We start from the raw sequence: 27,722 nt of genomic DNA on the forward strand, positions 1-27,722 counted from the left end.
CTTTCAAGAAGAAGAAGAGAGACCAGAGCTCGCTCGCTCTCTACCATGTGAGGACACAGAGAGAAGGCAACAATCTGCAAGCCAGGAACAGAGCCCTCACCAGATAACTGAATCAGCCAGCAGCTTGATCTAGGACTTCCCAGCCTCCAGAACTGTGAGAAATAGATGTCTGTTGTTTAAACCACACAATCTATGTTATTTTGTTATGGCAGCCAGAGGTGACTGAGACAACCTCTTACTCATCATTTTCTCTATCTGCAAACAGACGATAATCATATCCACTTCACAGGGTTACGCTGAAGATTTCATGATAAATTGTATGTAAGTAAGACACTGAGCAAAGTGTTTGGAACATAGTGAGTTCTCAGAAAATGGTACTTTTATGATGATTAACAAGAATAAAACTTAGCTGTTTGGAGACATGGCTACCTTCAAGCCAGAAACAAATGCACGTCTTTCTGCTTGTCTTTTAGATGAGTTGGTCTCTGTAGAAATCCTGAGTGCTAAAACATTCAGCAGGACTGAGGCTAGCTCTTGTCACCATGCAGATATTACTTCGTGCCAAGTATTTTCAGTGCCTAGCAATTCCTTGTTCTTTGAGAGCATTGCATAAAGATTATAGAACAGTAATCCCTCAGGATTTCTCCAAGTATGAATCCATGAAGCAGGACTTTAAACTAGAGATTCCAGAGTATTTCAACTTTGCTAAAAATGTCCTAGACCAATGGACCAATATGGAAAAGGCTGGAGCAAGGGCCAGTCAGACTGCAGTTTCTTAACTGTGAGTGATTTTACCCCAAGGGACAGTTGACAATGTCTGGAGACAATTTTGTTGCCATGACTTGGGGGAGGGTGTGTGCTAATGGGTAGAGGCCAGGGGTGCTGCTAAATATCCTGTAACGCACAGGACACCTGGTTCAACATGTTAAGAGTTCCATGGTCGAAAAAGCTTGGGTTACAAAAATGTACGATTATAGGTTAATTTTTTAAAAAAACAAAAAGGAGTAGAGTGAAAAGTAAATCCAAGAGTAAGAAATGGTAAGAAATGAGGCATAGAAAGTGCATTGAGAGAAATACAGAGGGATGCAAGAATTCTAACTTTATGGAAAGAAAAAGGCTAAATGAGAAATGATGTATGCTGGAAGAAGTGACATGGCTCCCAACATCTAGAAATAAGGACTCCAGAGTTATTCCCAAATACTACAAGTATGTCCTAACTAATGACCTGTGAATTTTCTTCAGAGAAAATATACCACTAAGTCAGCTGAAACAGAATTTAGCTGCACAACCACCTTTAAATCTATGACTGATTTGTCTTTCCGCAGGCTGGAAAGAGACCTTCCAATCTAGCCTTCTGGTAGATAAATGGAAATGGAGAAGAAGTGAGATGGGGTTTGTAGAATGGGATCTTTTTCAAGGAAATTTGCAAATATACTTACAGAAGTCTGTGCCCTGCAAAGGGGAGATGGAGTAATTGTGATTCTGCCCAGGATCCCCGAATGGTAGCTTGCATATGTAGCCTGTTTGCAAACAGGCTAGTAGTGTTTGCGACCTGATCATATTTAAACTATGGTGGATGAGAGATTTTCCAAAATGTGTAAGTAATCACGAGACATTTATTTTGGCAAATTATTTGAGGAACTATACAAAATATAGTATTATTCTCACGAACCTTGGAAATGTGTTGGAAACATGCCATATCTTTTAACCTAAACTATGAGTTGGGTTTTTCATAATGAAATAAGTTTAAGTGAATGCCAATCAACAACTGAACACCTTTATACCTACTGCTTTTCTCCTCCTATAGGACCCATGGTCATCTGTAACTCAATCAGTCCCAAACTCAAGGAACCCACCCTAGTTTTTGTTTCAAACCTTTATTTGTCTCCTGGTTAATTACCATTAATCTGGTGCCCTAAGCCAGGCATCTGCTACTCCTCCTTCCTAATCAGTTCTTACATCTTGTAAATTTGACTTCCTACATGCCTCCTCTTCTCCAACTTCATTGCCATTGCCTTACTTCATATCTTTACCGTCTCCTGAGTGGATTTTCCCAAAAGAATCCCTAATTCTGGTCTTGTGTGTGTCCACACCCCACCTCAATCCAATTCATAGCCAGTGTTCTTTCTAGAGCACATATTTTATCCTTTTATTTTGCTGCTTGATATTATTTAATAACTCCCTGTTGCCCACCAGATAAAATCTGAACTTCCTTAGGTGTGTCATGGAAGGCTCTAGCTATCTTCCCTTTATTTTTCTCATTTCCCCACCCTCATACTCTTTGCTCCAACCACGTCAAATGGTTTCCTATAAAGTTTGTGATCTTTCTCATCTCCTTGATTTTGTGCACACTATTTCCTATGCTTAGAAAGCCTTTCATTCACACCTAACCACCTGGACAACTTCTATTAGACTTTAAAGTCTCAGCTCTAATGTCACCTTCTCAGCAGCCCCACCCTGATGTCCCAGTCTAGATGCTTTCTTTTTTGGGATTCCCCCAAAGAAATACACATGTGTTTCTATTTTAACCTATACAGTATTGTCTGGCGATACTATTTGTTTATAAATCTGTCATTCTCATAGGACTATGAAAGCTCCTAAAACGCAATGACTGATATATTCATCTCTATGTATCCAAAGACTGGCATACAATAAGTCTCAGTGAAATATGTGTTGAATTAACATCCTTATTATCATAATAAATCATTATGTTAAGTAACCATTCTTAATTTATTATAATCATTGGCATTTGAGGAGAGCTATATGCTCTAATCTCATGTGTACATATAAATTATACACTGGAGTTGCACAGTCCTCTTTTGCACGGTTTTTTAACAAAATGACTGCTTTCATGAATGCTGCTTAAGCTCACTGTCTTAGTAACAGACTATTTAATTGCCAGGACCAGAAATCCATTCATATTAATTCAATAATGAAGGAAAATTATCGAACATCTACTGGAGAATCTTACAGGGGAAAAAAGTGCAGAAAGAAAAACTGGCCTCTACAAGAGGATAGGCTATTCGTCAGGCAGCTTCTATCTGTCTCTTTCGCTCTGAAGCCACAGGGCCTCTTGCCTTGCCTCTGCCTTTCTCAAGCACCTGCTCCAAAAAAAAACAATCACCTGCTCCTTTGACCTCTTCTTTCTTGCTAACACATTGTTTCTCTTCATTTTGGTTGGTGCATGGCTTTGATTTTCCAGGCAAATGTCTCAGGCCTTAACACTGTAGGTCGCGTCCACTAATCCACTCAGTCTCTTAAAATTTAAGGCAGAATCTGATTGGCACAGCTTGGCTTAGGCCAATCAGAAGTTATCAGAGGCAGCTTCAACTGATAAAGCTTGGTTACTGGGGCTGTGGGCAGAAGGAAGGCAGATTCTCTTAGAAGAGAGAATGAGAGGGAGGCAATAAATGGTAAATCTAATATACTAATAGTGCTAGTCTTCAGGGCAGAATAAGAAATGAGCTCATGGGCTTCCCTGGTGGCGCAGTGGTTGACAGTCCGCCTGCCGATGCAGGGGACGCAGGTTTGGGCTCTGGTCCGGGAGAATTCCACATGCCACAGAGCGGCTGGGCCCGTGAGCCATGGCCGCTGAGCCTGAGCGTCCAGAGCCTGTGCTCCACGACAGGAGAGGCCACAGCAGTGAGAGGCCCGTGTACCGCAAAAACAAAAACAAAACAAAACAAAAAAAGAAATGATCTCATAGTTGGAATTTCCTAATAATTTTTCCCTTTTAATAAACCTTAGCTAATTTAAATATTTGCAAGTTGTTTATGTATTACATAGGGCTATATACATATGTGATAAAATGATAAAGAAAGGCAAAGGAATGGTTAACACAATATTCTGGATCATGGCTACCTGATAATTTGGGGTAGAGCACACAGAGGGCATCAAACATATTGTTAAATTCTCTTTTTTAAGCTAGATGGTGGATAATTCTTATTTTCATATTTTTTAAAGGAAATTGTAGATATACACTACATGAATTCTGTTGCACAGTTGGTATTTTTTGCAATAAAAAAATGTATAATTGAACAGTGTCTTAGGAAGAGTCTTAAAATGTTTGGAAATGCATTACTAAAGGGGAGAGTAGTGAGATAACTGTTACTGTGCTTTCAAAAAAGAAAAAGTACATAGTACTAAAAGGAATAATATTAAAATATAACATTTGAAATCAGAATTACTGGGAACTTGGAGAAATGTAAGTTCTTCAGCTCTGCCCAAGATTTACTGGATCTAAAACTAGGGTAGAGATATACAAAACCCAGAAATCTATGTTTTAATAAGCCCTCCAGGTGATTCTGATACATGTTCAAGTTTGAGAACCACCGAGCTAGAGGAAGTGAGCCTCTATCTTACTGGGGGCCCGGAGAATGACGAGACCTTGGTAAACTGAGGAGATCTGGCCACTGGTCACTAACTGGCTTATGTTAGTGTGTGGAGAGTGGAGCTCTGCATCTTGAGGGAGGCCTCTCATTACCATGTTTATGATACAAGGTATATAAAATGATATTACCAACTTATTAATTTGCCTGAAGGCCAAAAGACTGGCATGAGTAGCCCCCTCTCTCCCTGTTAACAGACCTACATGAGAAGAAAAAATTTAGCCAGAAGCTTGTTTAGTGGACAAAACAAGTAACTTTCATAATTCAATTTATTGGCACTGGGGTTTGAAAGCCCAGTTCATCCACCCATCTCTTTATACCCACAATCCTTTCAAGCAATAAGTGTTTACTGGGCACCTGCTATGTTTTAGGAGCTGCGGGGTTTAGGGTCCATTGGGAAGAGTCATGAGTCACGTAAACACATAGTGTGACAAGTGCTACAAAGGAAATAACACAGGAGCCATCAGAATGCATAAGAGCAGTATCACTATAGACTGAGAGAAGGTCAGGGGGATATTTAAGCTGAAACCTGAGGGATGAGTCAGACAGTGGGAGAAGGCATGGGTAATGGGAGCATTCTAGGCAAATGGAAAAGTTTCTACAAAGGTCCTAAGGCAAGAGAGAATTTGTAGATTTGAGAAAACCAAAACCGTCCAGTGTGAATGTAGGTACTGGCTAGGGGCCGCCTCATTCCAGGGACGATAGTAAGTGAAATCCCCTAACAGAGACTTCTCCTCCAGACAGGCTTGGATGAGTACTGTTGGGATTTGCCCTAGTAAGTCTCCTTTTTCTATGTTCTGTGGCTGCAATATCCCTTTCTGAGATCAATTCTATATTAATATATCATATATCAGGGTATGGTTTAATCTTGCTTCTCTGTGAATCATTATGTCTGTTTACACTGACTATGAATATCTCTGTTCTGATCTATTTTATGTTGAGTTTAAAGTTTAGCTCCTGGAAGTCAATCTATTTCCGTTATTTCCAAGTTCTCAGAGAGATATGCTCTATAGTCCCCAGTGCCAACAACAAACTCATATCACATTTTAGTTTTCAAACTCTTTTGTATGTATTGTAGGCCAAATCCCTTTACAACAGAACCCTCAGTATACAATTATTAAAAAATATTAATTGCCAAGAATTGGTTCCTTTAAGTAATATTTACCACAAAAAGCTAGTATAACACCCAATCTCAGCCTACAGGTCTTGAAGAAGTTTCTATAATGTACGTGGTCCCTCTGGAATTATAATAAACGTTCACTCATTTGTTCATTTATCTTCACAAGAGCCTTCTGATTAGGAAGGGGAAGTCTAATTTTATACACAGGGAAGGCAAAGCTTTCATAGATGGGGGAAAAGGAACATTGTCATTTGCCCAAAGGCATTCAGAAAGTCAGTGTAGAGCCCAGTGCACTCTCTAGAACTTTCTAGAAGTTTTACAAAATTTTGAAATAGGAACAGTTCTTAAAAATCAACTATACTCCAATAAAAATTTTTTTAAAGTCATCTAGGTGGGGGAAGTCAGCATCATGGCAATGTGAGATGTTTCCTTTGTTTCTCCCCTTCAATTTACAACTAGTAAAACATATATAACTCTACAAAGGTTCCTCTGCTCAGTACACTGGAACACCAGAGAGATCCACACATCTGTACATCTGAAGGTGGGTGGGATGGCACATAGGAGGTGGAATCGAGGGAACAGTGGAGGGGGTGCCGTAACCCTGGCCCTCCGGCCCATCAGTGGATGAACACACACACCCAGTGGTAGCAGGGGAGGTGGTGCACACAACTCCAGCTTCCCAGCTGAAGCAGCACACGCAGCCAAAGGAAACCAGGCAGCAGCAGCAGCAGGGCCTGCGACCCTGGCCCCACCAGCCACAGTGGTGCCCAAGACTCCAGCTGCCCTGCCCAAGGCCGTAGTGCCCGCAAACCTGACCAGCCCAACAACCCCAGATGTGGCCGAGGTGCCTGCCATCCTGGTGCCCCAGGAGTGACCTGAGCAACAGCAGCAACACTGGCAGCAGCAAGGCACCAAGGACCCCAAAGGCACAAGCAGAGACAATGAGGGCTCCAGTGACACCTCTGGCAGGGGTGGTGAAGGGTGGAAAATACTGATTCGACAATACAGTCACGGGCAGGTCAGGTTAGGGAAACCAAAGACTTGTGCTATAGTGCCACCTACTGGAAAACAAAAGAAAGTCCTCTAATTACCAACCTGTTGAATCGTTAGAATCAAAGTAAACAAATCTTACCTAATAAGAAAGGTGTTCACGCCTTCAAATGGGTGGGCAGAGGAACAAGTCATCAGGCACTGTGAAAAAGCACAGTGGCAAGGTATCAGGAAAGAAAGTGACAGTTCTCTAGAAACCAAACTTAAACTCACGGAAGATTGCAATCTGATAGAGAATTAAAAATAGCTGTCATACAGAGTGAAGTAAGTCAGAAAGAGAAAAACAAATACCGTATGCTAACACATATATATGGAATCTAAAAAAAAAAATTGTCATGAAGAACCTAGGGGCAAGACGGGAATAAAGATGCAGACATAGAGAATGGACTTGAGGACATGGGGAGGGGGAAGGGTAAGCTGGGACAAAGTGAGAGAGTGGCATGGACATATATACACTACTAAATGTAAAATAGATAGCTAGTGGGAAGCAGCCGCATAGCACAGGGAGATCAGCTCGGTGCTTTGTGACCACCTAGAGGGGTGGGATAGGGAGGGTGGGAGGGAGGGAGACGCAAGACGGAAGAGATATGGGGACATATGTATACGTATAACTGATTCACTTTGTTATAAAGCAGAAATTAACACACCATTGTAAAGCAATTATACTCCAATAAAGATGTTTTTTAAAAAAATGATCTATAAGAAAACTCAGAAAGTCATTTCAATGAGCTCAGGAGTAAAATTAATGAGAAGGAGGAATATTTTACAAAAAGACTGAACCTCTAAAAAGGAAACAAATAGAAATTCTGGAGGCAAAGAACTCAATAAATGATATAAAGAATGCAATAGAAAGCATTGAAAATAGAGCAGACCATATGGAAGAAAGAATCAGCAAGCATGAGTACAGAAATCTAGAAATGACCCAGGATGGAGAAGAGAGAAAACTAAGTTTTTTGTTGTTGTTGTTTGCTTTTTTAATGAATAATTTCTAAGAGAACCGTCTCATTCCATTAGGAAAAGGAACATAAGGAGATGAGAGCGAGAAGCGAACAGAGAGTTTATTTAAAGAAATAATAGCTAGAACTTCCCAAACTTGGGGAAGGAACTGTATTACAAGTCGTCCAGGAAGCTAACTACCTTAATTACGTACAAGTCCAGGAAGTTAATTACCAGGAAGCTACTTACCTCAATGCAAAAAAAAAAAACTTATCCAAAATACATTATAGAAAACTGTCAAAAGTTAATGATAAAGAATTTTAAAGGCATCCAGGGAAAAAAGACAGTAACCTAAAAGAAACCCCCACTAGACTATCAGCAGATTTCTCAGCAGAAACTCTACAGGCCAGAGGAAAGTGAAATGACATACTCAAAATATTTAAAGATACAAACTGTCAGCCAAGAATACTCTATCCAGCAAAGTTTTCCTTCAGATATAAAGGAGAAATAAAGGCTTTCCCAGGCAAACTAAAGCTGAGGGAACTCACCGCTACACCTGCCTTAGAAGAAATGTTGAGAACTTCTTGAAGATGGTGGAGTAAGTGTACCCGGCACTAATCTCCCACCTGAACACATCAAAAATACATCTACATGTGGAACAATTCTCACTGAAAACTAATTGGAAACTGACAGAAGGACTCCTGTACAACTAAGGCTGTAAGAAACACACACACACAATTGGGTAGGATGGGAATAAAAGGGATTGGGTTGGGACCTGTGCCCCTGGGAGGGAACTTAGAGGAAAAGGGAGATTCCTTGGGTGGACACCTGCCCTAGGGAGTGAGTAGGTCAAGGCACAGACTGGGCACCTCAGCCCTGGGGACCTGTGGAGGAGACAAGACCCACTGGCTGCTTGGAGAGCCACTGGGACAGACAGAAAGCCTGGAGAAGCTTGGATTCCACTTGTGAGGAGCACACAGGGGCTGGTTTGCCCGCAGGCAGGGCAGAGAGAGGTCTACCCTGGTGGCTATCAGGTTTTGGGAGACCACCTCACCGTGCACCCCAGCCCAAGCTGACCAGCTCCCCCTCACTCCACACCACAGCATGGCACTACATCTAGGGCAACCATAACAGGGAAAAGACACAGTGATGGGCTGCATCTGAATGAAGCCACAGACACCTACTTATATTAATGCATATATGTGGAATCTAGAAAAAATGGTATAGATGACCTTATTTGCAAAGCAGAAATAGAGACACAGACATAGAGAACAAATGTATGGATACCAAGGGAGAAAGGGGTGGGGTGGGAGGAATGGGGAGATGGGGACTGACACACATACACTATTGATAACTATGTATAAAATAGCCAACTGAGGGGAACATACGGTATAGCACAGGGAACTCTACTTAATGCACTGCGGTGTCCTAAATGGGAGGGAAATCCAAAAGGCAGAGGATATATGTATATGTATGGCTGATTCATTTTGCTGTGCAGTAGAAATTAACACAACATTGTTAAGGAGCTATACTCCAATAAAATCTAATTAAAAAAATCAAAACAACAGTCAGACATCACTGTACACCTATTAGAATGACTATTATCAACAAGACAAGGAATAACAAATGTTGGAGAGGATGTGGAGAAAAAGGAACTCTCATACACTGTTGGTGGTACTGTAAATTGGTGCAGTTACTATGGAAAACAGTATGGAGATTCCTTCAAAAAACTTAGAACTACCATATGACCCAACTATTCCACTTCTGGGTATTTACCTGAAGAACATAAAAACACTAATTTGAAAAGATATATGATGTCTATACATTTATACAAAATAACAACTGTGAAGCAGAAACGGGCATTTCATTTCTGGAAGTTTTGAACTTTTTTTTTTTTTTACACAAAACTTAAATATTAGTAGGTATCCTCCTCAGAGAGGCCATCCCCAGCCAACCTATCTAGAACAGCTCCTTCCCTTACCTTCACCCAAAGTGCTCATTCTTTATTTTTTTAAACAAATTTATTATCATCTGATATTGTATATGTGTTTCCAGTCTGTCTAGAATGAGGGCAGGCACCTCTGTCCATTTTGTTTTCTACAGTATCCTTAGCACTTAGAAAAGTGTCCACCACACAGTAGGCTTCAATATATTTTTTTAATGAATAAAGGTATCCACTGTATTTATAATTGTTACTGAGTCCAAGCTCGCTCTGCTCACTGCAGGACAGGCCAATAAATCAGGAGATGAGGTGTTGAGGCAACTAATAGAGACTTTTTTCGGAAAGCTGGCAGATGGAGAATATGGCGGACTATGGTCCCCAAAACACCATCTTATTGGGGTCTGGATGCTAGTTTCTTTTAAAGAACAGGGAGGGGGATGAGGTGAGGAAGTAAAGTAAAAAGGCCATTTATCTTGCGAAACATCTCCTCGAATGGCCTGCATTGGGGAGGGGATGTGTTAATTTCTTCTTTTCTGCAGCCCTTCATAGGTGGGCAGGGTCAGAGTGTCTCTCTGTGCGCTGAACAAAGGCACTTTAGTTTAACAGTCAGGCAGGGGGGCAGGGTTCCCTGTGGCAGGCCATTATGTGAGCTTACAGCTATAGACAGTGATTGTAATAACAAAAGCAACGAAAAGCAAAAGTTAAAGAAACAGATCCAACAAGGAGTCAGAATTGCCTCTTCCCTGTTACATAATCATCTAGGACATCACTCCAGAGCAATACCAGAAGATTGTTTTATATTTAAAGTAAACAGTGTAATGCTTCCCAAATGATAATTTGGATAGGAAGATGTTTAATAGGTAAGACTGATCACTGTTAATAGATTCCTTTAAAGATATTTTAGGAATTATGTATTGGCAGAACTTAATTATCTAAGGGTAATGTGTTTAAATAAAGTACTTCTCCTTGGCCATGAAATGTCAACAGTGGGTTTGTTGTAAGTGCCTTTAAATTATGGAAAAGTGTTGGCCATGGCAGGCTTACTACTTATCTCTAGGTGCAACATCTCTAAGGAATAACCTTGGAGTTAAAGCCTCATAAAAATTGCTGCACTGCTTTGATTAGAAAGGGAAGATATTCTAAAGAACCTTATGTTTTGGTCCTGGTTGTCTGTTTCTTGAAGGAATCCATGGGAGGGACTTGTCCTTTCCAAAATGGAAAGATGAGCCAGTGTCAAGACTCCAAGAATGGGACTTCCCTAGTGGCTCAGTGGTTAAGAATCCTCCTGCCAGTGCAGGGGACATGAGTTTGATCCCTGGTCCGGGAAGATCCTACATGCCACAGAGTAACAAAGCCCGTGCACCACAACTACCGAGCCTGCGCTCGAGAGCCCGCAAGCCACAACTACTGAGTCTGTGTACCGCAACTACTGAAGCCCGAGGTGCCTAGAGCCTGTGCTCCGCAACAAGAGAAGCCACCGCAATGAGAAGCCCACGCACTGCAACGAAGAGTAGCCCCCGCTCACCGCAACTAGCGAAAGCCCGCACGCAGCAATGGAGACCCAACACAGCCAAAAATTTAAAAATAAATAAAAAGTTTTAAATAAATAAAGAGTCCAGGAATGACCAGATAGATGTTCTTCAAAATTCCTTGCCTGCTGTGTCACTAGGAAGAGGAAAAACCATTATAAACTAAATGCCTTCCACCCCTACTTGAAAGTCTGGAATTTGAGTGGTGGAATCTGGAACACAGATAGAGACAGAGATAGAAATATGATACAGATATAGATATATTCTTGAAAGTCCATTAATCCTTAGAGAAAATAATAGCTAAATTTTATTCAGTACTGTTCTAAGCTCTATATGCATTTTAACTCATTTAGTCCTTAATAATCCTATAAAGAAGGTAGTGTTATTATAATCCCCATTCTACAGATGCAGAACCTGAGAATCCCAGAGGTGAAGTAGTCTTGCTCAAGGCCAAGCACTAAGAGTGTCTGGCTCCAGGACACACTCTTAACCATTACACTACACCTTACAGTGTAATTTACTGCAGGTGGGGAGTAGAAGCACAGAAGAGATAAATGCCTCAATCCTTCTCTTTGTAAAGAAACCATAAAATATTCATGTATGTTTTAAGAGGCACTGAACCGAAGTGGTTAAATGTACAGCTCTGAAGTCAGGCTGCAGGGTTCAGTCCATGCACTGCCACTTGCTACTTCAGTGATCTTGGGCATATTATTTATAGGGTGGAGTAAGAATGCCACCTGCTATATCAGCAAACAAAGGATGTTGTGGCCATCAAGCCATCAGCCACTGTAGCTGCCCCTGATGGTAATGCCCTGAGGGAACTCAGGATGGGAAAGAAGAGGATCTTGGCCCTAGACAGTTGAGGTGCCTATCAAAGGAATGATTTCAGTGAGCCCAGACTCTTGCATCTTCCCATACACAGAAAAGCACTAAATTCATTAACTTGAGATGTCAGGTTTTCTTTAATTAACAGTAATCTTTTGATGTTCCAACTACCTGGTTTTTGTTGTAAAAACCACCCCTATATATCCTGGCTTCTCCCTTCACTCTTCGGAGCAGTCCCTCAGAGCTATCTGAGAGGCTGCTCCCAGGCTTACATCCTGAGAAAGTCCTCCCAATAAAACATAATTCTCGACTTTCATGTTGTGTATTTTCTTTTTAGTTGACAACAGCTTTTGAGTTTTGTGGGTTTTGGTAGGGATTAAATGTTAAAACATGCAAAACACTTAAATAGCACCTGGCACTCAAAGTACTAAATAAATGTTGGGTAATATTACTTTTCAATCAAAACCCTCTTCAAGCTGAATGTTATGAATGGTCTCCAGATAGAAGATAATTATCCAGGATTTAATACCCTTTCATGTTAGGTCAAAAGGGTCATAGATTTTGAGATCCCTTGAAAGGCAAAAGCATAATAATGAAAGGAAGACAGATACCTTGCCTAGAAAACCAACTAACTCACTCTGAGAAATACAGAATGTACATGAGTTATCTACACTACCCTAACATGGTGAAGGAAATCCTTTCTAAACATTTTCTTTTCTTCTCCTTTAGGGACAGTTTTAATCCAGGAACCACTCAGATGACCCAGAAAGACATCCTCTACCGACTACCATCTTCAAAATCAAAGTGCATTATTACCAATGATGTTTTAGCTCCAGCAGTAGATGGTGTTGCATCTAAATGTGAAAATCTGCACTCCAAGATAATTGTGTCTCAGAGCCCCAGAGAGGGATGGGAGAACCTCAAGGAGATGATGAAGTGAGTAGCCATAATTGTAGAACAGCTTCCCAAGAAGAAACGCAACATTGATAAGACAGTCAATCCATGACTGACCAGAAAAATGAAAATTAAAACGACAGATAAAAATTTAATTAAATTCTTTGACTCTTGACAAAGGGAACAACTGGTGATTATTCCTGCACTTATAGTGCAAAGCTCTGAGGCAATAAGGAGCTGGCAGTGTTTTTCATAGGTTGGGATCTCAAGGAAGCACACCCTAAGACAGAGATTAGTTGTGTAAGAAGTTTGCTGAGGAGTTATCTTGCATTAAACACCTGTGAAAGAAAGGGAAAGATGTGGGATTGTACTTCCAAAAAAGCCCTCAGCCAGCCTACTGAGATCTGTGGAGTTTGGATAGCCCTTCAAAGCTCTGCCCAGCTAAAGCAAGAGGTCCTATGCTGATCAGTAACTGGGTATGGGCTGTCCTTAGGAGGCATGACCTTGAGCAAGGCAGCTGTCTTCAGTCAAGGTAGTATCTAAAGAAGGATCCTAGCACCTGGAGGGAGTATGTTTTAAATCCTGAAGCAGGATCTAGGAGGTGCATCACAGCATCAACCACAGAGCTGTTATCTCCCAGGGAAATTGATCACAGTCAATCCTTCTTTGTAGGCTGCATCATTCCCTTGATGACAGTAATATTTCTATCAGGTTATAGTATGAAGAACATTTAATGGATGCAATTACAAAACTGAATTATACTGACGTTCAAGCCCTGCTCTGGGGTGCTTCCTGGGGTCACTTGGAAATCTCGCCAAGTATTGGTTATATTTTAGCTTTAGGGTGGCAGCAAATTCCCTTTCTGGAATGAGCTTCCTACCTTTACTCAATGATTTTGGAGCATGCTGGCAACTATGGACTTGTTCCTACCTCTTCTAAAATAGTTAACATTTATTGAGTTATCAAAGGCCAAATTCTGTTCTAATAAAAATGTTATAATTGCACAACAGCTAACATTTATATGGCACTGATTATGTGCCAAAAACTAATCCAAGCACTTCAGATATATTAACTCATTTAAATATCACAACAACCTAGGGAGTAGGAACTATAATTATACAGATGAATAAGGTCAAATGCTAGGCTCTGGCAGAACTGGGTTTCAAACTTAGGCAGTCTGGTTTCTGAGCCCACATACCTAACTGCTATGTATAATGCTTCTGAGAGACTGGTACACTAAACCTGCCTTAGGTTTCAAGAGTAACCATATCTATGATAGAAGTGATAGGTACACAGCTATAGTACTAACTTTTTTTAAAGAAAAAAATTATGGAATTATAGCCTAAACATTTGGTTTATCTTTGTCAGGATTTAAAAATAGCTTTTCTATATTTCTCATGGCTGGATATTTCTGATTCATTCATTCTCAGCTCAATATCCCCAAATAAAATTCTGTATGCTTCTTAGACACTCAAATGTGCAGAGTTTACCTCCCCTCAGCTACCCTGATGTATGACATGTATCAAAGCCCAATTATCCTTTGGAACCAAAAATTTTTTTCTCTTTAACTGAGGCCCTTCCTTCCCTAGGTGGATACTTAGATCCTCTTCAGTCTTATTGTTTACTATATTCAGAACTATGTAGACTCTTTTTTGAGAAACAGAAAAACCATCCTTTTGAGGGGTCAGCAAATGTTTTTTATAAAAGGGATGGATAGTAAATATATAGGCTTTGCAGGCCATGCAGTCTCTTATCATACCTACTCACCCTTGCTGTCATAGTGTAGAAAGCACTCACAGACAATATGTAAAAGAATGGACATGGTTGTTTTCCAATAAAACGTTATCTGCAAAAACAGAAGGCAGGCCATATTTGGCCTGTGGGCTATAGCTTGATTATCCCTGCCTTATACCATTAGCCATGACTTCTATTAACATACCCATTTTTTTTTAAATCACATTTTTCTTCACATATCCATGATTATAAGATTATAGAATCCTCTTTCTGTTGGAGGTATAAAATTCTTGAGTTTTTAAACTGCTTCAACTTTTCCTTATACAGTAAAAAGCTATGAAGTCAACTTGTTATAAATGGGCTATTGACAACAAAGTTTAGTTTGCTTCTGGAAAGCACCTTAAAAGATGCAGAGAGAGATGGCTTTTTTTTTTTTTTTAATATTTATTTATTTGGTCGTGCCGGGTCTTAGTTGCAGTGTGCTCCTTAGTTGTGGCATGTGAACTCTTAGTTGCAGCATGGATGTGGCATCTAGTTCCCTGACCAGGGATGAACCTGGGCCTCCTGCACTGGGAGCACAGGGTCTTAACCACTGTGTAACCAGGGAGGTCCTGAGAGAGATGGCTTTTACCTTGGAATTCACCCTAAGTCACTGGGGCCTGATCAATGAGATGAAGAGGTCTGAGTAAATCCTTCTCTGTGGTAACAGTCTGTGACGCTGTGTTTGGGACGTCCCTGGTGGTCCAGTGGTTAAGACTCTGCACTTCCACTGCAGGGGGCATGGGTTCGATCCCTGGTCGGGGAACCAAGATCCCTCATGCTGTGTGGTGCAGCCAAGAAAAAATCAAAACTAAAACAAAAAATATGATGCTGTGTTTAATGTGCAGAATCATTGTAATTCTTTCTTCATGGACATGCCAGTGACAACAACACCTGTGTGAAGACAAAACACAATGAGACGATGGCCATTTTCTTCATCAGCGGAACAAGCGGATCTCCTAAAATGACCGGACACACCCACAGCAGTTTTGGTTTAGGATTATCTATAAACGGAAGGTACTATCACAGAACTGTAGCTTGAAGTGCCAGTGCTACAAAGGTGATGATTCCTTTATTGGTATTTTAAATTAGTTTTCATATATATATATGAAGTCTATTCTTTGTTTACCCAGGTTCTGGCTGGATTTGACCCCTTCGGAAGTCATGTGGAATACCTCAGACACAGGCTGGGCAAAATCTGCATGGAGTAGTGTTTATTCTCCACGGATCCAGGGAGCATGTGTACTTGCACATTATTTGCCACGGTTTGAGCCAACTTCCATCTTACAAGTAAGGCAGAGCAAAAGAGGCCAACATTTAGAAATGCATTAGTACTGTCACTGACAGGACTGGTGAATAAAGTAACTTGCGGAAATCAGAGTAGACAACATGATTTAAAGTATTTCATGTCTGTAAAATCAATAAGCCTGAAAGGATATACAAAGCAAAGGTGTGAGCGAGTTTATGTTAGAATAAACAATGTTTTAAGTTGTGCTGTATCTACCACAGACATTTAGGCACTTACTAAAAATTGTGGTAAGACCACTTCTTCTAAATTGCAGACACTTTGCAAGTTTCCCATCACAGTCTTCTGTTCAGCACCAATTGCAGATAGAATACTTGTGCAGAATGATAAGACCAGATAAGAAAGGTTGGTGAATGGGCACTTAGTGGGAGGAGGGGAGAGGAAGAAGAAGAAATATTATAAGAAATATTATAAAATATTTTTATTTTATAAAATAAAAGATCTCTCTGCCTAAAAACATAGCTCCAGGCCAGTAGGTATGGGGTTTAGCAATCTCTTCTCCCCTTCCTTCTTGCTTACATTCTGTAAATGATAATTACTATATCCAGGGTGGTTTCCCTCAAGCAAGGAGAGGAAAGGGAGGGTTCAGCCCAGTGGTTATGGATAAGAAGGTGTTTATCCTTTGTATGATGACTGCTACCTGAGCTGAGAAAATATATGTCACCCCTATTTAAAACCCTATTCCAGCAAACAGGAAAGATGAATGTCCTTTATTACTGATTCCATTTGAAAGTGTGGATGGATCACTACTTTTAATTGACTTTATTTGATTTTTGAACAGGAAACAATTCACATGACATAAAATTCAATAGGTATATAAGAATATATTAGTGAAAGTCTTCCTCCATACCTTGTCCTCAGTCTCAGTTCTCCCTCTCCCTGAGATCTATGCATGCACAAGCCAATATGCATATGTTCTCCCCCTCTCTTTTATAATGGGAACATGATATGCACACAATTCTGACCTTCCTTTCTTCACCTACAATACATCCTGGAACTGTGCTGTCCAATTTGGTAACCACTAGCCACATGTAGGTATTTAAATTTTAATTAAATTAAAAATTCAGTTCCAGACTATAGCTAATAATACTGTACAGTAAGTCCCCCACATACACGAATGAATTCCGTTCCAAGAGCACATTCGTAAGTCCAATTTGTTTCTAAGTCCAATGAAGTTAGCCTAGGTACCCAACTAACACAATTGGCTATATAGCACTGTACTGTAATATGTTTATAATACTTTTCACACAAATAATATATAAAAAACAAACACAAAAAATACAGAAAACATTTTAAATCTTACAGTACAGTACCTTGAAAAGTACAGTAGTACCAGCTACATCACCACTGCTTTTACGCTTGCTTCCAGACACCCTGAGCTTGAAATAAAGATACTGTACTACTGTCCTCTATACAGTACTGCACAGTAAAGTACACAAAAGCACAACCACTTGTAGAGGATGAGCGCACGTGACAATGTATGCCAGACACATGAGCTAACTTATGTGACTGGACATGCAAACACACATTCACATCTTTGAAAGTTTGCAGTTTGAAGGTTCGTATGCAGGGGACTCACTGTGTTGCATATTTGAAGTTGCTAAGGGAGTAGATATTAAAAGTTCTCATCACAAGAAAAAACAGTCTTGTAAATACGTAGGGTAAGAGATGTTAACTAGACTTGTGCTGATCAGTTCACTATATACAAACATCAAATCATTAACGTTGTAAACCTAAAACTAATACAACATTATAAGTCAATTATATCTCAATGAAAAAAACTCAGGGCCTCAGTTGCACTAGTCATGCTTCAAGTGCTCAACAGCCACACAGGGCTAGAGGATACAATAGTGGACAGCTCAGCATAGAAATTTCTATCATAACAAAAAGTGCTATTGAACAGTACAGTCCAGGAGCTTCTTCTTTTTTCTTAACAACTGTAGAGTGTTCTATTGTATAAATACTTCACAATTTAACCAGACAATTGGTAAACCTTTCATCACTGATTTAACATATTATGTGGTACCTTCCCTAGGGATGGCATGGCTTTTCTCTGCAACAAATCACGCCCCCGCCCCAAATAAAAGGGAGAAAAAGAAAAAAAATAAAAACTGGTGTTTCGGGAGTCAATTTATGGTAGAATGTTTTGTTTATTTTGTATTGGAGAAGGGAGTTGGGGGAAAAACAAAAACACTTTGTATGAAATTTCACTAGAAATAACCCTAATTTCCATTTTATTCTCCATTTTCCTCCTAAATTTAACTCGTTATCTGTCTTCTGAGAAACTATAAGTTCAAGAGCTTAAAGCACTGTGTAAGTGCTGGGGAGTCAGTCAACTCTGAAGTGACTGAAAAATGGAGAAACAGGACAGGTCTGGATATCCACGAAGGATATGGACAGACTGAAACGGTATACAGACTTCACTGAAAAGACAGGGCTGGACTCAATTCAGTCAGATGAATAAAAACCAAAGTGTTTATTATATCTTTGTGGTTGAGGGATAGGGAGGGAGTGGCGTGATTAGAAGAACAGTTAAAAAAAAAAAAAAACTTGAGGGAAGATAGTTGCAAAAAAGCTCTGTAACAGATACAGTTTAAATAGCCATTCATTGAGGAAAGCCACTATATAATTGATCAGAACCAGGGCATTAAAAATTTTTTTAATTAAAAAATACTAGATCTACAAAAAGATCTCCCCTTATGTAATGAGGAAATTTCTTAGGGCTACTTTAAAAATAGAAAATGCTGAGTTCCTTGTTACTTGAAATATTAAGTTTGCTGGAAAACTCCTTGATAAGCACACTCTAAAAAGGTTTATCTAAAGAGCTCGTAGAAATAAGAAGAAATTCTAGAGGAAATGAATGACATAATAACAAAAGTGGTTATTATGTAGGAAAGGGAGGGGTAAAATGGAGCAGATAAGGGAAAGGCTGAAAGAAATTTTTCAGTGTGTCTTTTTATAATGCTTCAATTTATGAACCATGAGAAACCTGGTCAAAAATTAGAATACCAAAAATAAAATAAAAACAAAAATCGACGTATTAAATAGAAATAGCATAACAAGTATCATGCGAATATGAGTACAAATGTTTTCATAAATATGGATATTTTAGCAATTATAAATTTACTTAGTGTTATAACTTTATTATATTTGTTTAGTGTCTATCTCTATACTTCATGAGAGCATAGAATTTGTTTTACTTTGAGCCTGATTCACAGTAAGTTCTGAATAAATATTTGTTGAATGAATGCATGGTGGATGAATGAATAAATTTAAGTTATTTGCCATGTTACTTTACTCTTTCTTCTTCTTAACTAGGTATTAATCTGTGGAAATTTTAAGGGAATGAAAATTAAGCCTGGCTCAATGGGAAGCCTTCTCCTGCTTTTGATGTTAAGGTTTGTACATCCCTTCCCAGGAAAATATTTAACAACCCAATCTGTTTACCACCTACCCCGCTTCTACTCCCTTACATTCCTAGTTTTGGTGATGATTATGTTACTTCTATGATATCTTAACTTCCATATAAAGATGGAAATGGGTTAGAAATGTTAGTTTATTTGTCTTTTTCTCTCAAAAGCAGTTCTTATGCCAAATAGTTCTAAGCATTTTATAAATATTATTTTCCAGAAGGAACCTATGAGAGACATGGCAATATTAGAACCGTTTTACAGATGATGCCCAGAGATGTTAAAAGACTCACCCAAGGTCACATAGCTAGTAGCTGCTAGTGCTGAGATTCAATCCCAAGGAATCTGGTTCCAGTATCCATACTCTTAACTGTGACACCACACTGCCCCTTCTGGTTAGGGAGCTCCAGACCTCCTAAAAGGGTCAAGTAGGTCAAAAGAGGCTACAGTTTACAATGGTTGCAGCATTCTCTCTCTCTTCCTAAGCCTGCCTGGCCAGTTCCTGGCTGTCATGTAACCACTGCCATTTTCATCACTTGATCCCTAGGGGGCATCTTATTATCCCATCAGCACATTTTGTACAGGGTTAGACTTGTTCTCGGATCAACCCAGCCAAAGCTAAGTATAGCCAAAGGAACTTACACTAATACCTAAAAGAAAACAATAGCAACAAAAACACAAAATGGATGAGTTTACAGAGACCTCAGAATCAATCTTAACTGAGGGTTAGTTGTAGATGAGACCAATGTTTCCCAAGTTTATCTGATCATAAAGAATCACAAGGGTACTTGTCAAAAATACAAATTCTCAGGCTCCTTCTCTAGAGAGCCTGATTCAAAAAATTTAGGGTGGGATGCTGAAATCTGCGTTTTAATAACACCTCAGGTAATTCTTATAATCAGGTAAGTTTGAGAAAGTTTAGATGAGATTGGTTGCTGATGTCACTATTTATGGAATAAACCAGATGCTGGTTCCTTTCCCTCACTTTCACTTTGCTATGGAACCTTGTCTAAAGGTAAGATTGCCTGATGGTTTTGGTCTGGCTCTGCTATTCACTAGCTGAGTATCTTTGGTTAAGCTGTTAAAGTCTGTTTCCTTATTTGTAAAACAGGGACCAGGGTGAACAACTTGTCCCAGTTTGCCTGGGACTTATTTAGTTTTAGCCCTGAAAGTAGCACATCCTGAGGATACACCCCCTGCCTTAGTCACGGGCAAATCAAGATGGTTGGTAACCCTAATAATAACAGAACTGATTTCACAGGTTTCTAGTGAGGATTAATGAGGTAATATTTCTAAAGAGCATAGCAAAGTGCTTGGCACATAATAAAGGTCCAAAAGATAGGCACTGTTATTATTCACCTCTCCCTGGAATTCCTTTCCTTTGAAAAACTTTTCTAAGAAGAGATGGTAGAGCAGCATTGGTTACATTCTGTAAAAAGACGTAACAATAGTTCATTGGTTAATAGGCTGCCTTAGGTCAGAGAAAGAAATACTGATAATTAAGCATTATCATATATGCATTACGAGTAATCAAAAATTGGCATTTCACATAGGTGTTTTCTCTTGATGACAATTCCCAACATGCATGGCTATCAGAGTCTCACAGGCATAGCTATACTCACAGCCATCCCAACTGCAGTGCACCACCAGTTCCCCACTCATTTAAGCCCAGTGATTTATTGGAGTAACTATCTTTGAATGCAAAAATCGTGTGGCCAAGAGGATTGGCCCCATGAGCCATGCATGGCCCCATGCATCCCCCATGAGCATCTCCACTTTCACTTATTTATCCAAATTTCTTTTTATTGTGGTAAAAGACAGATAACTTAAAGTTTACCATTTTTACCATTTATAAGTACACAATTCAGTGGTATTAAATAATACCACATTAAATAATGTTGTGCAGGTGTCACCACTATCCATCTCCATAATTCTTTTCATATTGTAAAACTGAAACTCTATATCCATTGAACAATGACTCCTTAATTCCTCTTCCCACCTGTCCCTCACAATCACCATTCTACTTTCTGCCTCTATAATTTTGACTACTCTTTAAGTACTATGTATAAGTGGAATCATACAGTATTTGTCTTTTTGTAAACTGGCTTATTACATTTAGCATAATGTCCACAAAGTTCATCAATGTTGTAGCATGTGTCAGAATTTCCTTTCTTTTAAGGCTGAATATTCCATTGTATATATATATATATATATATATATATATATATGTGTGTGTGTGTATATATATATATATATATACACACACATTTTGCTTGTTCATTCAACTGTTGATGAGTGCTTGGGTTGCTTCCATATTTTAGCTATTGTGAATAATGCTATGATGCACATGAACATACAAATATCTCTTTGAGACCCTGCTTTTGATTCTTTTGAGTATATAGCCAGAAGTGGAGTTGCTGGATTATATGGTAATTTTATTTTATTTTTAATTTTTATTGGAGTACAGTTGATTTACGATGTCATGTTACTTTCAGGTGTACAGCAAAGTGAATCATTTATACATATAGTAATTTTAAGTTTCTGAGAAACTGCCATACTGTTTTCCACATTTTACATTCCCACCAATAGTGCACAAGGGTTCTAATTCCTCCACATTTTTGCCAACACTTGTTATTTTGGTTTTTTGATAGTAGCCATACTAATAGGTGTGAGATGGCATCTCATTGTAGTTTTGCTTTGCATTTCCCTCATGCAGCCACCTTCATTTTTTTTTTTTTTCTTGCGGCACGCGGGCCTCCCACTGCTGTGGCCTCTCCCGCTGCGGAGCACAGGCCCCGGACGCGCAGGCTCAGCGGCCACGGCTCACGGGCCCAGCCGCTCCGCGGCACGTGGGATCCTCCCAGACCGGGGCACGGACCCGCGCCCCCCGCATCGGCAGGCGGACTCCCAACCACTGCGCCACCAGGGAAGCCCAGCCACCTTCATTTTTAACTCTTTCCCATGGGCTTTTATTATTGGGCCCCTCCCTACCTAGCTAAGAGCATCTTTAGTGACATTCTGACATTCGGGGATGTACTCTAACCAGCTGGATATCAGATTTTTGCAACTTCAAAGATCAAAGCTCATAATTTTCATGTTTAAACATTCGAGGACCCCCTTGAACAATGAGGAATTAGATTCTCCCCAGAGATAGAATATTTTATCTATTTTCCCATCTATTAAATAGTAGTCTGTGTTAAGTAATTGGAACTCTTAACATATCTCTTCTTGATACCTGAAACCAAATAATTCTTTAGATGACTGGGTGGGAATTTATACTTTTTATTTGCAAGAATTTAAAAATAAGTTCTTAACATTTAGAATGCCTTTCAAGTTTCTCGTTAGGGACATAAGCGCTTTTCCTTCTGGAAAGGGCCAGATAAATATCATACCCTTATTTTCCAACAAGCTACATCTCAGGTTTGAAGGGTGTATATAAAAGCAGAGTAGAGTTTTCATATTTAGAAACAGCTAAAAGTAAGAGCAAAATCTGGTATATGAGATGAGCAATCAATCTGAGAAATGCTTATTTGGATTTTTAGAAAATGGATTGAACTCCCTGGAGAGATTCCACAGAGAAGTATAATGATGAAAAGTATAGGATCTAGAGTGTGATTGCTGAGATTTGAATTCCAGCTCAATCATGCACTGTGGCGCTACGTAAACTCTCTGCGCCGCAGTTTCCTCATATACAAAATGAGCATAATAATACTCCTAACCAGATATGGCTGTTGTAAGGACAAAAGAAGATAGTACATATAAAGTAGTTAGAGCATTAGCATTTATTATTTAGGATGCTAGCTACTATTAGGTACCAGAGAACGAGAGGATAAGAGAGCAAGGCTTCGGATTACCCACCACTGTCTCAGCCAGAGAACATTCCCCTTTTCCTACTTACTCATATTGGGCTTCTGAAGTAAGATTTTGTTTGTTTCACAAAGTTTGAAAACCAGTAATGAAATATTTATTTGAAAGGAAAAGACAATTAAGATATATTGCTAAATGATAAAAGCAGGTTGCAAAACACTAATATTATAAAGTGATCCTATTTTTTTCTATGTCTATATCATCTCAAAGGATATTACCAAAATGTGATTATTGCTGGATGATAGAATTAAAGAAAAATTTTATTTTTCTTTCACATTTTGCTAACCTGCATTTTACAATATATTTTGCAGTAAGAATTTAAATAAATACATTTCTCTTAGGAATTTAAAGTACATTTAAAAATTTTCTGAAGTCTGCATTCTTAAATGGCAAAAACCAAAACAAAACAAAACGTGCAAAGCAAAGATTTCAGATGTGGCATTAAATAAAAATTCCCTTAAATAAATTATTCTGTTTCATTCTAGATTTTAGATGTAAATGGCCCACCTAGACAAGGAGATATTGGCATTTGAGTTCTACCTAACCGACCATTTCGCCTTTTTACACATTATGTGGTAAGAGACTTATTAAATAACATCTCATTTTCTATTTATTTCTCAAAAGTGCTTGGTAACGATCTCTATTTGCCACAAAATACACCTAGGATAGGTATTCGGCCTTTTCTTGAGAGATTCATTGTCCTGAACAGTAATCCCTCACACAGGGAACTGAAGAAATACTCAAATGCTTATTAGAGAAGGGCACGCTGGTCCCCCCAGGCTAGATCACTGCTCCAAGCGCGTGAAGGTAAGAGGAAGGGGGCCCTAGAAAGAAGACAGCCCTCTTAATATCATTAATCCTCTCTGCTGTAAACCAGCACCCAATAATTTTCCTGAAATCTGATTAGTGGTTTCCCTTCATGCAAGGAGTGAGAGAGACAGAATGGTGCAGTGAGCTTAAGTAATTTTCTTTCTCCCAAGCTCCTTACTGTTTGCAAACAACTTTCATCTCTAATTACAGTATACAAATTAGAGAAAAGTTTACATCAGTATAATCAAAGGCCCAGGTTCTAATTGTCAGTGGATTTTACATAATGTAAAAATACTTTCTTTTTCTTCCTGCTAAACTTACAGAATCAATTCTCTACTTTTGTGTAAAACAAAACCAAATACAAAACAAACACAAAAAAAACCCCTCTCTGTTGACTCATTCGGTACTTTCTTTCAACTCTGAGTATTGACTTCTCTTTTTTCCTGCAAGTGTTTAGATATTAACCAATTAGCAAAAGACTTATTTAGCCTTCTCCCCTGAGCACCTGCAATATTTACTTTGTGACCAATCTAAGAAAATTCTCAGGATGGCAGCATGCCTAGTCTCTGTAATTACAGTTTACCTCTCTGATTACTGGGCTGGCTCAATGCTAGACTTTCATCCCTATTTCCCATGCTTGCTCCTCTTCATTCTAAGCATTCTCAAAAACACCAAACTTTTCTTTCTCCTTAAATATTTAAAAATCCAACTGAACAGAAGAGTCACATTCAAAATAATATTAATTATTAGTTTTATAGGATAATCCTACAGAAACAGCTTCAACTCTATGAGGCAATTTCTATATCACTGGGGACAGGGCTATATGGATGAGGATGGACATTTCTGGTTTGTTGCAAGAGTGAATGATATCATATTATCCTCTGGGTAATTTTCATCTGTGGATATGTTTGTGTTAACAGACTGTAGGTATTCTGGAGTTAACCTTTTGCTCACCTTTACAAATTCCTGCCATATGTTTTGTTTCCCAGTTACTGAATTGGACCGTTTGAGACAGAAAGTGCCCTGACTGAGCATTCTGCACTTGCAGAGTTAGCTGTCGTCAGCAGCCCAGACCCCATCAGAGGAGAGGTAAGAGAACTGATTCGTCTCTATCTTATAGTTTGTTGGCAGTCTAACATACTTCTAAACAGTAGTTCATTGAAACAAAATTATCCAAATGATTCATTCACTATGTTACTAAATATGCAAGTCAGATAGAAATATGCTAATCAGAGAGAACTGCTACAGAATGAGATGGAAAATATATACTATAAAGAATTTGAATCCTTTCCATGGAGTGCTGGGGCAAAGATGGTGTGAATGCCAGCAACCCAGGCTCACACCAGGATAGGGTGCCAGAAGTCAGCTAGAAGGCTCAAGTTTTTACCCAGAAGGTCTGGAAACCAACATGGACTTTGGTGTAGCTGAGGAGGATAGGCTGGCATCAGATATCAGGACTGGGAACGAGGTCTGAGACAGGAACTAAGTAACCAGAAGTAGTCTGGCTCGGTCAGTAAGTACAGAGTTCAGGAAATAAACTATGAATAAGACAGGAGTCCTCAAAGCTCACCTCTGTTGGGCAGATCACGTGGTAGTTTGAGTTTAAAGGTTCCATGCCACTCTTCAGGCCCCCTTTGCCAGGCAGGGCCTCCAATATTCCAGGTAATGAGAGTAGGGAACAGATTCAATGATTATTGAAGTTTGTCCCTTTTCTCTGAACTCCACCAGTAGGGTTTCATGAGTCTATATATATATATATATATATATATGAATCACTTTGCTGTACACCTGAAACTAACACAACATTGTAAATCAACTACACTTCAATAAAAAAATTTTAAAAAAGAAAGAGAGAAGGATTCAAAGCTGTAATGTATAGCATGGTTCCATTTTTAAGTATAAATGTATTGGGAAAAAACAGGAATAATTTATACCACTTTGCTGGTTTTCTCTGGAGAATAGAATTAAAAATGATTTTTAATTTCTTAAAATGAAAGCTTGTGAGGATTAAATAAGTTGACATAGGTATAGGCCTTATAACAACATCTGGAACATATTAAGTCATTAAAAATATTAGGTATTAGTTTCAGTAGAAGTACAAGATTTTTTTTAACCTAAAATCCATAAGTGGGCTTCAAAGTTTTTCTGAAATTCTGTGCAAAAGAAATTACTACAACTAATACCTAATATTTTTAATGACTTAGTATGTTCCAGGTATTGTTATAAGCCCTATACATATGTTAACTTATTTAATCCTCACAAATTCCTTTTACAGAGAAGGAAACTGAGGCAGAGAGAGGTGTCCTAACTTGCCTGAGATTACACACAAAGTGTGACTTGAACCCACGTTGTCTGACTTCAGAGTTCATGCTCTTAACCATGTTAGATTGTTCCTTAATAATTTATCATTTTCTGTAATGGTTTATAGAGACTTTTATAAAGATAAATTAGACTTTACCCAAGGTGTACAAGTCATCAATATGCAAACCAGTATTTAGACACTAGTTCTTAAAATAATTTGCCTTTGAACAATTCACTTATAGCAAGGATAATTTATTTTATTCATAAAAATGTTGATAAGAAATAGAGCAGGCATAAATATAAATAAATTCTATGAAATGTCAAAAAATGGATAGGATAAAATTATATACATGCATACACACACAACTGCTCCATGGCACATGTAATTTAGAATTTTCAAGGTGTTTTGGTAAAGACAGAAATAATTGCTCATAAAATGTTGTAAAACTGCACACTGGTAAGCAATGACCAAAATGTGAAAATTTTATAACTGCAAGTCTTCACTTCTCACTAACTAGTTGTCCTGAGTGACTTAGTCTCTCAAATAATCCATTTTTGATCAACTATTTACTTCTAGACCAAGGTAGATAGGTAATGTTGCCAACTTATCTTCAAGCTATATACATGAATCTGTGAATTCAAAAAGATTTAAGCCTCTTAGGTGCTGAATATTTAATCATAAAATTTACAGGTGACTCTCCTGAACTATGCCCACAAGGCAGCATCATTCCATGGCAAACCCTAGGCTGGTATTCTGGATTTGGTGGTGCATACTAATTGACTCACCTAGAGTTCTGCCTCTAGGGAAGGCAGTAAATCGCAGTGCTGGCAGTGCCCCAGGAGAGAACATTTAGAATTCCAATACACACTTGAAGGGGACTACACATGAGGAACGGCCTCTGTCTTCTCCGGTAAAGGTCCAAAATTTCTGGGCAGGATTTTCTAAAACATTTCAAGGAAGGGTGAACTTTGGGGAACAGGATTTGTGAGCATGAAGTGATGAATTCTTCCCTGTCTTCTGCCAATTATAGAGCAAGGACCATCACCACTTTTACCCTTATCACTGAAGGCCAGGTAAATGGGTCAGAGCAATAGCAAAGTGACTGCTGGAATCTTCATAGCCTCGCATCAACAGAAATGTCTATGGAATAAAGAGTGGACGGTCTCACTCAGTGAACTATTCCCTTCAATAAGGATATGGCAAACCCATGAGAATACTGTTTATTAGGGCCACACTGAGGGTGGTGACCTAGGAGCTAGACTATATCAGGCTGGGTTGTTATATAAAAGACTGTGCTTAGTGCATTACCAAGTTTCCAAAAGAAAACTTTTTTGAAGGAGATAAAAGATGAGGCAAGAAGTCAAGAGCAGAGATGATCAGAAACAGGTCAGAAAGTAGAGTTTAAGATGTAGTTAGATGAGGTTCACGTATAGATCATAATCAAAGCAGGGGTTCCAGAAGCTCTCGTATTAGATACAAAATCTAGGTGTGGGAGTCAACTGGCTGGCTTAAGAGCATAGAGCTGGGATCAGACCCTAATAAACCCTGTGGCCCACTGCATCAGGTATTT

At 39.0% G+C, this 27,722-nt stretch overlaps 2 protein-coding genes across 14 annotated transcripts in view; one reads left to right on the top strand and one right to left on the bottom strand.

Moving 5' to 3' along the window:
* The first annotated feature begins 519 nt into the window (after nt 1–519).
* ACSM3 (acyl-CoA synthetase medium chain family member 3) overlaps nt 520–27,722 on the top strand; it is a 28,652-nt gene continuing 1,449 nt past the window's right edge. The window contains 14 exon segments of the mRNA XM_004268546.3: nt 520–743; nt 1,326–1,396; nt 1,398–1,541; nt 12,526–12,726; nt 15,331–15,474; nt 15,591–15,747; nt 16,020–16,108; nt 18,046–18,172; nt 19,082–19,127; nt 19,130–19,161; nt 23,526–23,615; nt 24,609–24,663; nt 24,666–24,735; nt 24,840–24,939. Of these exon segments, the coding sequence (XP_004268594.2) occupies nt 543–743; nt 1,326–1,396; nt 1,398–1,541; nt 12,526–12,726; nt 15,331–15,474; nt 15,591–15,747; nt 16,020–16,108; nt 18,046–18,172; nt 19,082–19,127; nt 19,130–19,161; nt 23,526–23,615; nt 24,609–24,663; nt 24,666–24,735; nt 24,840–24,939 (1,527 nt within the window). The 5' untranslated portion in view covers nt 520–542.
* ERI2 (ERI1 exoribonuclease family member 2) overlaps nt 6,650–27,722 on the bottom strand; it is a 36,837-nt gene continuing 15,764 nt past the window's right edge. For 2 of the 13 annotated variants that reach the window (XM_049699053.1, XM_049699046.1), the window contains 3 exons: nt 26,938–27,093; nt 20,533–20,602; nt 15,282–19,588 (listed from right to left, as the gene is read on the bottom strand). In XM_049699053.1, coding sequence (XP_049555010.1) covers nt 27,031–27,093 — 63 coding nt within the window. In that variant the 3' untranslated portion in view covers nt 15,282–19,588; nt 20,533–20,602; nt 26,938–27,030. Of the gene's footprint in view, nt 6,700–15,281; nt 19,589–20,532; nt 20,603–26,421; nt 27,293–27,722 lie in introns of those variants that run through there. The other 11 variants (XM_049699054.1, XM_049699051.1, XM_033425930.2 and 8 more) reach the window with 9 other exon arrangements.

This window comes from Orcinus orca, chromosome 16, assembly GCF_937001465.1.
Source record: "Orcinus orca chromosome 16, mOrcOrc1.1, whole genome shotgun sequence".
NCBI lineage: Eukaryota > Metazoa > Chordata > Mammalia > Artiodactyla > Delphinidae > Orcinus > Orcinus orca.